A 12,755-nucleotide genomic window follows, 5' to 3' on the forward strand; every position below is an offset into this window, starting at 1 on the left:
CAAAAACTATATCTCGATATCAGAGGATGATGTGTTCTTGGCCTCCAGCAACTAGTAAGTCAATAGCAAACAACAATCTAATGAAATCCTGATGGAAAAAATCAAGTCATTTTTTCACGTTCGAGAAGCCATTTCATTTCAATATACGTCACAATAGAGAAGAAAAGACGATTGTAACTTCTGTTTCATGCCAACTTTAAAATCAAACATTAACATTTATTAATATTAGCCAATATGCTAAAAGATTAAAATGACAGAGGCTGAACAAGAAAATAGTTAAATATGGCTGATAAATTTGATAGTTTCACGCTCAATCACCGCTAACAAAACGCACGGCTATAGCGCATACTGCTGCAAACTATATTTAATGTAGTCTGCAAAGTATTTTATTTACCTTGCAAAATTTCTTTCCCGCTTTTTGAAGATAAAACTGTCCAAGCATATCTACCAAGTGAAATTTGCACCAATTTACTCATTTTACAATCAAGTTTGACTGAATGCTCAGATTTGAAAGTTGTCATGAAATAACACCTTGTCTGCATGTCTTGCTATGAACAATTTACCAGTGCATAAGTTTTATGGTGATGTATGCCAGACTTCTCCAATCATTTAGTCCGCTTAAACCCCGCCCCTTTCTTACAATTGACTGCAAGCTTGCATTTAGATCTGCCTTCATCCAATCAACAACCAATCGATAGAACCAAGTCTCTTTTTATTTTTCAGTAATACGCTTCACTCGGATATACCGTCATTGTGACTTTAACGTAAAGTTTAACATTGTTTTTCTCCACTACACATGATCTGAATAGACCTGCGACCTATTTTTAGATCGCAACCTACCAGTTGAGAACCACTGAAAACGCTCAGTTAAAACCCAATCTCTTTGTTACTGACTAGCATCACAACAAACAGCTAAAGATGCCATGAGCCGACTGGGTAATCTCTGCAGGCAACTGTGATGTGATTACAGTCTCACATTGACCTGTAGAGGTTGAGTAGTCTGTTTACACCCAAAACCTCAGAGAAAACAACCTCAACTGTACCTGAATCTGACTTTTACTACAAGACTACATCTGTGCTAATCTTGATGCTAAGATGCTCTGTTATTTTACAATAGCTGCTTCACTTGTACACCAAGTTGAGCAAACATGGGCTTATATTGTACCTAGTAGCTAAAGTAGTTTGAATGTGTTACCATTTCTGGGACACGAACATCTGTGCGCCCCCTGCTGGAGGACTCCAGTATCACGCAGCTGAGTTTTGGCATAATCTCAGCTGGCAACTGTGAGTATGTGTCACCCCTCTCACAGGCGCTGCTGGGGTTCTGTCACACACAGCACCTGCACACCATGACGAAATATCAGCGATCTTCATCGGATAGAATAACGTGTGGAATGAGTCTGAAACCTGTCTGAGAAGAAACCTGTGGCAAGGCTGAAATTTTCAAAGTGTGTGTCATTCATTCTGTTATTAATTCGGACTTCATTCATCGCTAAATTACCACACTGGTAATTATGGGCAGTTCAGTATATCTGATGTGGTGGTAGGCCTACTGGAGGATGTTAAGTGGTCCTGATCTGTGAGAGCTTTCTGATGTTGGTGATACTGCATCAGGAACTGATTGGATGATATTTAGGAGCCATCAGTTCTTGATGCACTCCCTTCAGCATCGAAAGAGACACCCGTCTTTTCACTAAAAGTCTTTTCATTTTTACAATTCAGTAGGCTACATGGATGTCAGTGAACAGTACTAAACTATAAGATAAACAAGTTTGTAAAGTTATTAAAGCTGCAGTAGTCTATATTACTTTTCTGCTATAGCTGTTATTTTTTCTAATATCTGTACAATATTGTACATTGTTTTTTTAATAAGTTGTTTCACTGTCTTCAATAAACTATGCTTTACATTTAATTATTTCTGAATAGAAATGATCTGCTCTTCATATGACAACAAATATTAGCTATACTTTAAAGGGTTAGTTCACCCAAAAATAATGTCATTTATTACTCACCCTCATGTCGTTCCACACCCATAAGACCTTCATTCATCTTCGGAACACAAATTAAGATATTTTTGTTGAAATCCGATGGCTCAGTCAGTGAGACATTTCCTCTCTCAAGATCCATAAAGGTACTAAAAACATATTTAAATCAGTTCATGTGAGTACAGTGGTTCTACCTTAATATTATAAAGCAATGAGAATACTTTCTATGTGCCAAAAAAACTAAATAACAACTTTTCAACATCTTTTCAACAACTCGTATGAACTGTTGTAAATATGTTTGTATGGATCTTGAGAGAGGAAATGTCATTGCTCCCTATGCAGGCCTCATGGAGCCATCGGATTTCAACAAAAAATATCTTAATTTGTATTCCGAAGATGAACAAAGGTCTTATGGGTGTGGAACGACTTGAGGGTGAGTAATAAATGACAGAAATTTTATTTAAGGGTGAACTAACCCTTTAAGACTTACCAATGTGCTTAAGTATTCTGACACAGTAAGCCAGGGGTTTTCAAACCTGTCCTGGAGGACTCCCAGCCCTGCACATTTTGTATGTCTCCATCATCTAACACACCTGATTCAACTCATCAGCTCATAGTAGAGACTGCAAGACCTGAAGTAGGTTTGACAAATAAGGGAGACATAAAAAACAAGCAATACTAAATGTCACAGCATCAGAGAGCAAAGTATCAATAATTCTTAGTTTAATATCTTTAATGTTTTTAATCTTTAATACCACTTGGGCTGATATTCTGAATCTAACGAAATGACATGTAAACATTAATATCCCAATACTTTTGGAGGTTATATGAGGCCAGTCGCTGACTTATTAATTAATTATATAAAGCTTTGTTTTTTTGAGGTTTGTTTGGTATTTTGTATGTCTCTTCAAGTAATAATAACCCTATCCACCCTATCCGCCCTAAATAGTATTGAATATTACTAATGTCACATACTATTTAGGATGGATATTATGCACATTGAGACGCAGGCATGGACTGAGAAACGATACAGCGCCCCCTGCAGATTAACTTAATTCATTGTAGCATTCTGAGCTGTAGAGGCCTTGATTAAAATTTAATTTGTATACAGTGACACTAGTATATGTGATACAGAAAAGAAAAGTAATATTTACGAGCGAAAATCAGCTAAAAAGCTAAGATGTACTACCTCTGTCATGAGTTAAACAGCTTGATAACAATGAGAACTTCAAATAGCTTGTGCTGCTGTTTAATATCGCCCCCTAGTGGCCTCCAAATGCCAGTACTACGGATATAGGTCAGCACATGGACTCAGCTTCTCTCTGCCCGAGCTGGAGTTTGGGGGTGTTGAGACTGTCTTTAAGCCAAGCTATAATTTAGGATCTAAAAACACAGAACAGCTCATATGAGCTCGATGGGAGGCAGAATTAAACGCACCAAAAATGTGCGTAATTTGGATTCGGATGATGCGCCTTCACTAGCGCGATCAATAATTGAAGAACATCCAAAAATTATACCTGCCGGGCGACAGTTAGAGAGGACACCTCCATACAAAAATGAAAGAGTCACAACACACCAGCCCAGCAAACCAGATGGTTCTCCAACATCAGAACAAGTGGTTAAAGATGAGCCATGTGGCCAGGTAAACAAACAAACAAAGAAACATTTTTAAGTATTTAAAGGCTATTTTACAAATACAGATATGTAAAAAACACTTTAACAATGTGTTAAGAGTGCGTTTACTACGTGGTAATCTAGACATTTTCTTTTCGTTTAGCCTATTCCTTTTTTTTTTTTTTTTTGGCTTGTCCATGTCCATTCCAACTTTTCCAACTTCATGATGCATTAGCAAATATTGGAGATGGACTGATAGGCTTGATTTCTTTTTATAACCCCTGTGGATACAAATAATTTTTGTGTGTCCGATAACCCAAACGAACAATTTTTTAAAGTTATTATTTTATATGCTTTTTGACGTAGGCTAATAAATTATTAAATGAATATGGGTGCGTTTCCCCTAAACCTTCTTAACGCTATGTCGTTCTTAAGTTATACTTAAGCTGTACCTTAATGTTACATGTTTCCTGAAACTTTCTTAGTTAAGTATACCTTCTGTAAATTTGTAAGGTTGGACAGGACCATTATATCTCTGTTGACAGTTCACTCCACTAGTGGTCACCACTGTGCAAAAAGATTCTTTACTCGCTTCATTGAATCTTACTGTATACAGAGAAGAGTATTAAGATATTATGAGAAAGAGATTGATTAAATGAGTGTATTACCTGCATCTGATATAGCATTCAACCAAAATGCATTCAATCCCTGTTAGCATTCAGTACCCATTTTGCTTTGGAACAAGTGATAGATTAATAAGACCAAAGAATGCCCGTTTGATATACCATGAATTAGTTATATTATTAAGCACTATCTACATAAGAGCCAGCGGCAAATACCCGAAGGACTGGCTGAGATGAAGCTGTTCTCTGCGGGTACATGAACGCTGAACAGCTGCTGATGGCCTGGAGCTCGCTTCTGCGAAAGCATCAAAACAAATGGTAAAATAGGCGCTATTATTAAATATGAGTCACATGTTTCAGGTCTGCACAACTACATTCTCGCCTAAAAAACTCTTAAAACTACAGTTCGAGGTACAACAAGTGTAGTAATGTAAAAAAACAAATAAATAAATAAATGAAATGTGGTGGATTTGCTTCAAGCGGAGTGATACAAATGGTGAAAAGGTAGGAGTGCTGTTATCATTAGAATATCGCACGCCTCTCAGCTAACCAGATTCGAGAACCAGAAAGAGCTGTTGTATAAAGAAATATAATTCTGAAGTTGTAATTTGCCCAGTGTTCAATTAGTCCAATTGATGTGTTTTCTTGCAAAGAATTAAATTGTCATTACACTGATGGTTGTTAGCTTTTTAATTATATTATCCAAAGGTACATCAGCTGGCAAACCATTAGGCAGTAAAGGCTTAGGGGTCTATTGAAAGGGAATGGTTGTTGTGGGGAGTATGGTCAATTATGGCAGCGATACAGTGAATAGTTGTGCTAAATCAAAGACGGCACCATCCACAGAGCCATTTAGGCAACATACACACTGTAAAGTTTCAGGAGTGACAACCACAATTCTGTCATGACAACTCTCGGGGTGTTTGGCATGGTAATTGGTATGACAATGTTGATATGTTTATTACTGCTGCTGCTGCTGCAGAGCAAGTATAGGACTTGCTACTGCCAATACATACACGATACGCTGCTGTGAGCAAGTAAGACATGCTGCTGCTGTACAACATAGCGTACATGAATTACCCGTAGCAGATCTATACAGGTGGAGCTGGGGAAGGTGAGGGTTTCTGAAAGCACGCTGCACTGCTAAGGCAAATGTGTCATCGTGTCACGAGATCTCGCGAGACTAAAGTGTAACGAGATTCCTCGTTGAGGCGAAAAGTAGTCTTGTGATGTTGCCATGACGGAGTGTTAGGATGATTAGGAAAGAATATGCCACCGCTACGTTTACATTACGCCTCCATTGTCCTTTTGCTTTGTGTTTAAATAAAAAACATATAATTCAGTTGGATAACGGTTGCCGCCGCTCCATATTTAAAGAGTATGTGCGATCGCTGAAAGTGAAAGTAAGCGCGTGCGCGCATTCAAACGTGATTTCAATACTCCGCATTTTGAAAGCGGCCCCCGATGAATGCAGATATCTCTCAATATGAAAGCTATTTTAGGCTGGGCAGTGTAGTTGTAACCATCTCTTAGCTCTGTATCAAAGAAAAAGTTGGTCTTATTTGCACTTTGAATATTGAGAGAGTGTGATTATGGTTGCACTTATTGTAAAGCGTAACCATAAAAAATTAATAACAGTTTTCTCTTAATCGTATTAAGCACAAACTGTAAGGTTTCATTTGTTAACATTAGTTAATGCACTGTGAACTATCATGAACTAACAATGAATGACTATTTTTATTAACTAACATAAACAAAGATTAATAAATACTGTAGCAAATATTGCTCATTGTTAGTTGATGTTGGTTAATACATTAATGTAAGTAAATGAGACCTTATTGTAAAGTGTTAACATTTTTATTTATACTGTTTTTATTTATATGATCAGTTTGTGGAAAGGAGTTCAGTTAAGAGGTCAAAAGTTGTAGAAGCTCATAAATCATGTACAGTAAGGTCTGAAGAGACTCATGAAATCATACAGGAGAGAAGTCAGTCAGTTGAGTTAGTGGCAAAACCTTTTACAGTGCTTGAGTATTGTTGTCTTTTACTGCATATGATAATTCATACTCAGAAAGTAGAACTGAAATGACATTCATTACAAAATGATTAATTAAAACGTTTCAAATGAACCTGCAGAATATTTTTTTCTAGTCATGTATTTCGCCATTGAGGATTTCTTAAAAATAGTGTGTAAAAATCTTGTCTCGTCTCGTGAACTCAATCTCGAGTCTCGTCTCGTGAGATACCTGTCTCGTCACACCCCTACTACTCATGTATTTGAGCATGTAAGCTCATTGGCTACTGATACAGCAGGAACCAATTAGGGCTGGGCGATATATCGAATGCTTTTGTCACGCGCATTTCGTCAGTAAAGCCGGTTCCCTGATTACCGCTAAATCGCCATCACCTGCTTTCAAATGGAGCAGCATTTAATAGACAGAGCCGTAGTTCACTGAAAAGCAACACAATATCACGTTCAATATCGATATGAATCGCCGCCGATATTGAACGCGATATTGTGTGGCTTGTCAGTGAACTACGGCTCTGTCTATTAAATGGCGCTCCATTTGAAAGCAGGTGATGGCGATTTAGCGGTAATCAGGGAACCGGCTTTACTGACGAAATGTGTGTGACAAAAGCATTAGATATATCGCCCAGTCCTAGAACCAATCATCTGTGTCCTAAAGATAATGATGTGATTACGAGCAGGTTGAGTTAAGGACTTATTAGTCTGCGCATCTAGAGTTTCATGACAGAACTTTGTATATAAATGCACTAAGGCCCAATCCCAATTCTACCCCTTTCCCCTTCCCCTTTGTTTCGCGCGTTCACGTGAAGGGTTAGGGGTGTCCCAATTCTCATTTGGTTGGAGGGGAAGGGGTAGGGGGAAGGGCCAGGTAGCCCTTCAAAAGAAGATTTTTTCGAACTTGCAGTCATCAAGCTACGTTTTGAACAAGTTTTGAACAGGCCTCTAGCGACCTCTAGCGGACAGAAAATCTTACATAGTGCACCTTTAATCCACTGCGTCTTCAGCAGCTCAGACGTCGAGAGTAAATGATGACTGCTATGTTCATTCTTATATCCAATTACAAAATGCCTCAGTTACTTTGGAGACATCCTTGTCTACACCTGTGCGGCGTCGAAACAATGGCGGACTGTCTGTTTACAGCTCACTCAGGGCAGGTCAAGAGTCGTGGGAAGGGCCTGTGCAAATTTAGGTCACTTTGCCAAGAATCTGTGAATGGCTTGATCTGACAAAGTGCTTATGATTTGTGAGTATTTAAAAAAAAAAGCGGAATCATTATAGGGTGGTTGTGTAGACACACTGCCAACACACATTTATGTCCAAACACCATGTAAAACAGAATTTTGCATCCCCTTTAAACTAGAACAACTGTAGTCACATGAACTGTTTTAAATATGTTTTTAGTACGTTTCTGGGCACTGAAAGTGTTCGTTATCTTGCCGGCAATAGAGGCCTCACTGAGCCATTTATTTCACCAAAAGAGTAATTAATGAAAATTTTTTTATTAATTACTCACCCGCATGTTGTTCAACACCTGTAAGACTTTCGGTTTAGTTATGCAGCACTCAAATGTTTGACTTAAACTAAACCACTCAATTCATATGGATTTGTTTTGCCATGCCGTACCAGGCTCCAATGGAAACATAACTGGAACCGTTCCTTACCATTCTTAGAATCGTTCGGCCCGACGGTGGAAAAGTGGCTGATGATAGATTTTTCATTTTTGGGTGACCCTTCAAACCATGGCATTACAAATGTTATTCGTTTTTTTTAATCCCACCAGATGGCACTAGTTGAAGATTGTAAATATGTTTAAAAAAAATAGACTGCTAATATTGATAAGTATGAAGTAAAATCTAGCATTTTGGCTTTATTCCCTCTCTCTCTTAGATTTTTCTTGACATTAAAAATACTTTAATTTTAATTACTTCAATTTACTTAATTTTAATTAATTTAGCTTGAGATGAAAGAATGCAATTTATTATTATTTTAGAATTTTCACATTTTTAAGGATAACATTTCTTAATTCATTCTTTCCAAGGAAATAACTAAACACATTTCTTGCAATGGATCAAATGAAGTTCTCCAGCTGCCCAAAGTTAAAGATGAGAGGAAGTCCATCAGGAGGTCTAGTTCTACAGCTGCATCAGGTGACTTAATAAGAAATCATATTCACATATGTTACTACGTATTGATATCACACCTCATATATGCACTGGTTCTTGTTGAGTATGATATTATGATATATTATTATTGCTTTAACATTCACTTTTATGGATATCCAGCAACAAGTGGGAATGCCGACCCTGAAATCTTCATCCAGGGAATGCAGGGATACCAGTGGACGGACACTGACCTGGACTTTGTCTATCAAACCAAATTGAAAAAGCAAGTTCAACAGGCGCAGGTCAATGAATGCATATTTTCAAAATGGAATATTAGTGTACTGCATACTATACACTAAACACTGCATACTATTTCAAATCAAAACATGCTATGCAATGCAAAACCGTTTCAACTTTAGCAAGTGGTGTCCATATTGAAAATATGGTTATTTAGCCTACTATGTTTAATCTAATGTTTATGTCAAAAATCAAAGTTTATATATTACTTATTATGTGCGTATGCACATTTTTGCAAAAATAGTAGGTCACCTGGTATTCTTTGAACACAGAAATTTTGCATATGTGCAGAATAATGCATACTGTATAAATTAGTATGGTATTATGATATTTTGAACATAGCCAATGCCACATCCTCTCATATTTTTCCCATTTGTGCTTGTACTGATTATCTACAATGGCATTCAGTGCCATGTTTTAAATGAGAAAAAAAAAAAAAAAATCAAATATTATGAGAATTGTTGTAGCAATTTGAGATTAAAGTCCTAATATTTTGAGAATAAAGTTAAAATTACGAGAATAAAGTCGTTGAAATACGGGACTGAAGTCGTAATATCAAAGTCCTTTTAAAGTCAATCACGCTATTTCTACTGATTCCCCCCTCTCGAAATCATCCCAAAATAATAAAAATAAAGTTTATTTATGCAATATTCTCAAAATATTATGAGTCCCGTGTCGCTGCAACTTTATTCTTGCAATACTATGAATTTATTCTCGTAATTTTAACTTTATTCTCAAAATATTACAAGTTTAATCTCGCATTGCTATGACTTCATTCTCGTAATCTTAGATTTATTTTTTTTACGTGGCACTAAAACATCGTTGTAGATTATCTGAACATTATCATCGTAAGATTTTCTTTTTTTTTATCTTGAGAATTGAATTGAATTTTCATGACAATATTGTTTACAGCAAGAGTTAAGCGATGTGCAGAAGTCTCTGAAGAACACGAGGCAAATGCGGGACATGGCCCTTGCTAAACGTGACAAAATAAAAACAGAGCTCTCTAAGGTCTGACACATTTGTGATGCATTTTTCTCTTCAAACATGCCATTTTTACAATGTGATGCCTGTGAAACACCTGTCTGATCCCAATACTTGTGCCTTTGGTGTTTCAGGTGTCATCATGCGAACGTATACAGCAAATTTCCATGGAAATACTTCTGAGGTCCCACAGCTTTAGTCAGCTGGAAGGGCTTGATTTTAAAGCTCTTATTCCTAAACTGAAGGTTGCTGATGTGTGCTGCACTACTGCTGAGGAGAAGACAGAGGTCAGCAAACTCAAGACGGAGGTGAAAAAAGCACAAGTAATGAGGTATTAACCCAGCAACTTGTAAACAATGGTTTTGACACTTTCTGATGGTACTTACCTATGCAGAACTTGCTAGCATGGTGCTAGGATATTGCCATGTGGTTGCTTACATGTTTTGGATTGTTTTAAGCACATTGCTATGTGCTTGCTTGAATGTTTTGATTGGTTGCCAACCCCAAAGCCTTCTTGTCTTGTGCACCGACTTCAATATGTCTATGGGATGTTTTTGCTGGTTTTATTGTGCACCAGAAGACTGTTAGCTCAATTGCAAATTTAGCAATTCTACAGCTCTCCGCTAAAGCAGATTAACAGGGTTTTAAATTTAACTTATTTTGTTTGTAGAGAAAAGGAGGAGCAACTCACAAAGGACATTGACAGCTGTAAAGGGAACATAAACCAAATCAAGGTGATTGCTAGAAAGAGCATCCTCAGTATATGAAATTAGTATGAGTTTAATGTGTTGCGCTAAAGACAATCCTTTTTTTGCGCAAAGGTAAATGTACATTTGCTGACAGCAGAAATATCTACACTGGAATCCAAGATGTCTAGTAAAGAGGTTAGTGGATCACTTTTGACCACTGTTTGCCATTTCCTAGCTGATACTTTTAGCTCTTTGCAGACATTCAAACAAAATAAGACTTAAGGGTCATTCACACCAAGGATAATAACTGAAATACCTTTTTTTTTTTTTTTTTTTTTTTTTTCAGCTGATGAACAATAAAAACTTTGGCAGCCAATCAGATGATTTAAAGCTGCAGACAACAAAACTGCAGCATGATTATTAGGGCTGACTAAATGGCTGAATTTTAAATTTGAATTTTATAGTTAAATATGACTAATATTTGAGTAGATATGTAATATTAAAATTTAATTTGCTTTTAGCTTATCTCATGAGGCCCAAGGAGAGTGCAATGAGCAAAATATTAAAGCACCGCATTAAATTGTAAATATATATATATATATATATATATATATATATATATATATATATATATATATATATATATATATATATATATATATATATATAAATATAATATTATTAATGTTATAATTAAATATAATTTATTAAATTTCATAAAGACAATTATGAACAAAACAGCATCATGTATTTATGCATAGTTTAATACAAAGAGCCAAAGTGCCGATCACAGCCCTAACGCTTATAATAAAAGTTATCGGCGATTGGTGTGGAAGCTATGTAGTTATCGTTCTTGGTGTGACCGGACCTTTAATCTTCATCTACAAATTTATAGTCAATGACATACTTTTGACTCCCATAGGAGACAAGGCAGTCAGCTAAACCACGGCAAAAAGCTCCTTCTGCCCCTAAACCCCTGAAAACCTCTGCAGCCACCAAACCCTCGAAACCTCTTGCTGCTCCTTCTGCTCCAAAACCCTCGAAACCTCCTGCTACCCTAAAAGCCCAGACTGCCTCAAAACCCACCAAAGCCACCACTGGCCCAAAGGCCCCGGAGGCTGATGTTGGTGGCCTTCGTCGCTCTAAAAGAATTGCTGCTAAGAAAGAGAAGTAAAGAATCTGCTCAGAAACACTGAGTGAAGTTCACCTCAGGAAGTCTTCTTCAAATGTTCTTTCTCCAATTTATGACAAACTTCTGTCTGAAAACTTGTTTTACTTAGCAATGACTTAGTTTAGACCTTTAGACCTAGAGGGAATAGTGTGGTGCCCTCTAGTGGATATTTGGAGTTTAGTGTTTATGAACACTCGTTGGTGGTTATTCACGAATCTGATACACTTGTCAGAATTTACCTTACAGTTACAACTACATTAAGATGCCCTGAACATTAATATGTTTTTTTTTTTCTTTTTCCTTTCTCTACATGTTAAGAGTGTTTTTTTTCTTTGAAGATGAATAAATGTTTTTTTCAGCCGTCTGGGTTATGTGTTGTAGAAAGCCCTGGCTTCTTCAGAATATCTGAGAAATTCAGACTGGTCAAGGTGGGTTTTGAAACATGGATGCTTGAACTGGATTTTCCAGCAGGTGGCCTGATTTTACCTACAAACTGTTTAGCTATGTAGACCTTAGACAAATACTTTTCCAGCCTAAATAAGATCTGGCGTGTTAACATCAGTTAACTAATTTCTTTGTGGTTCTTTCCTTTGCAAAAACTCAATACCACAATACCAATACCACTACAAGCATGTTCTGAGTGGTTGTGAGGACATTGTTATGCAATTGCTAAAGTGTTTTTGTTGGTTGTAAGCATGTTGCTATTTTCCTATGGTGTTTTGGGTGGTTTCTAAGCTGTTGCTAGAGTGTTCTGAGTGGTTTTTAAGGGTATTGCTAGGGGGTTCTGTGTGGTTTCCATTGCATTGCTATGTGATTAATAACATGCTCTGAGTGCGTGGTGGTTAGCTCACTGCTTTTTGGTTGCTTGAACCACCTTGCTAGATGGTTGCTAGTGTGTTTCTTAGTGGTTGGTTGTTGGCATGTTTTGGCTGGTTTCTAGTGTGTTTTGGGTGGTTGCCAGTATGATTGGGTTAAAAATATAGATTTTTCAATGTTAATTGAATCATATTTTGAAGAACCGATATCGTTTCTCAAATCCCAAAAATAGATCTTTATATGCTGTTTTCATTTGATGATGAGCAACTTTAGCGTGCCTGAACGTATGATGCCTCCCATCCAGTAAATCACAATACGTTTTGTGCTTTGTTACTTCTGATATGAAACCACTTCTCAGCTTTCAAATTCTATTAATTTTATTATGAAATTCAAACAAATACTGTTTTGGGCTCTTTAATGTGGCACCTTAATATAGCACCTTCAG

The 12,755-nt window shown here is 36.9% G+C and overlaps 1 protein-coding gene across 1 annotated transcript; it reads left to right on the top strand.

Annotated features, from left to right (window-relative positions):
- Nucleotides 1-3,390: 3,390 nt before the first annotated feature.
- On the top strand, nucleotides 3,391-11,533 carry si:dkeyp-34c12.1 (uncharacterized protein LOC570187 homolog). Its single transcript, XM_067398927.1, has 8 exons — nucleotides 3,391-3,627; nucleotides 8,290-8,398; nucleotides 8,534-8,655; nucleotides 9,563-9,661; nucleotides 9,769-9,965; nucleotides 10,305-10,368; nucleotides 10,456-10,518; nucleotides 11,246-11,533. Exons 1-8 carry the CDS (start codon nucleotides 3,391-3,393, stop codon nucleotides 11,495-11,497), a joined length of 1,143 nt encoding a protein of 380 aa, XP_067255028.1. The 3' UTR covers nucleotides 11,498-11,533.
- The last annotated feature ends 1,222 nt before the right edge of the window (nucleotides 11,534-12,755 follow it).

The sequence above is a fragment of the Chanodichthys erythropterus genome, chromosome 10 (genome assembly GCF_024489055.1).
Source record: "Chanodichthys erythropterus isolate Z2021 chromosome 10, ASM2448905v1, whole genome shotgun sequence".
NCBI lineage: Eukaryota > Metazoa > Chordata > Actinopteri > Cypriniformes > Xenocyprididae > Chanodichthys > Chanodichthys erythropterus.

Bases quoted from the DNA above. Each gene is read 5' to 3' on its own strand.
- si:dkeyp-34c12.1 (XM_067398927.1), top strand. From the start codon at position 3,391: ATGAGCTCGATGGGAGGCAGAATTAAACGCACCAAAAATGTGCGTAAT. The intron at 8,656-9,562 runs GTCAATGAATGC...TATTGTTTACAG, and splicing joins AGCAAGTTCAACAGGCGCAG to CAAGAGTTAAGCGATGTGCA. The intron at 10,519-11,245 runs GTTAGTGGATCA...TGACTCCCATAG, and splicing joins CCAAGATGTCTAGTAAAGAG to GAGACAAGGCAGTCAGCTAA.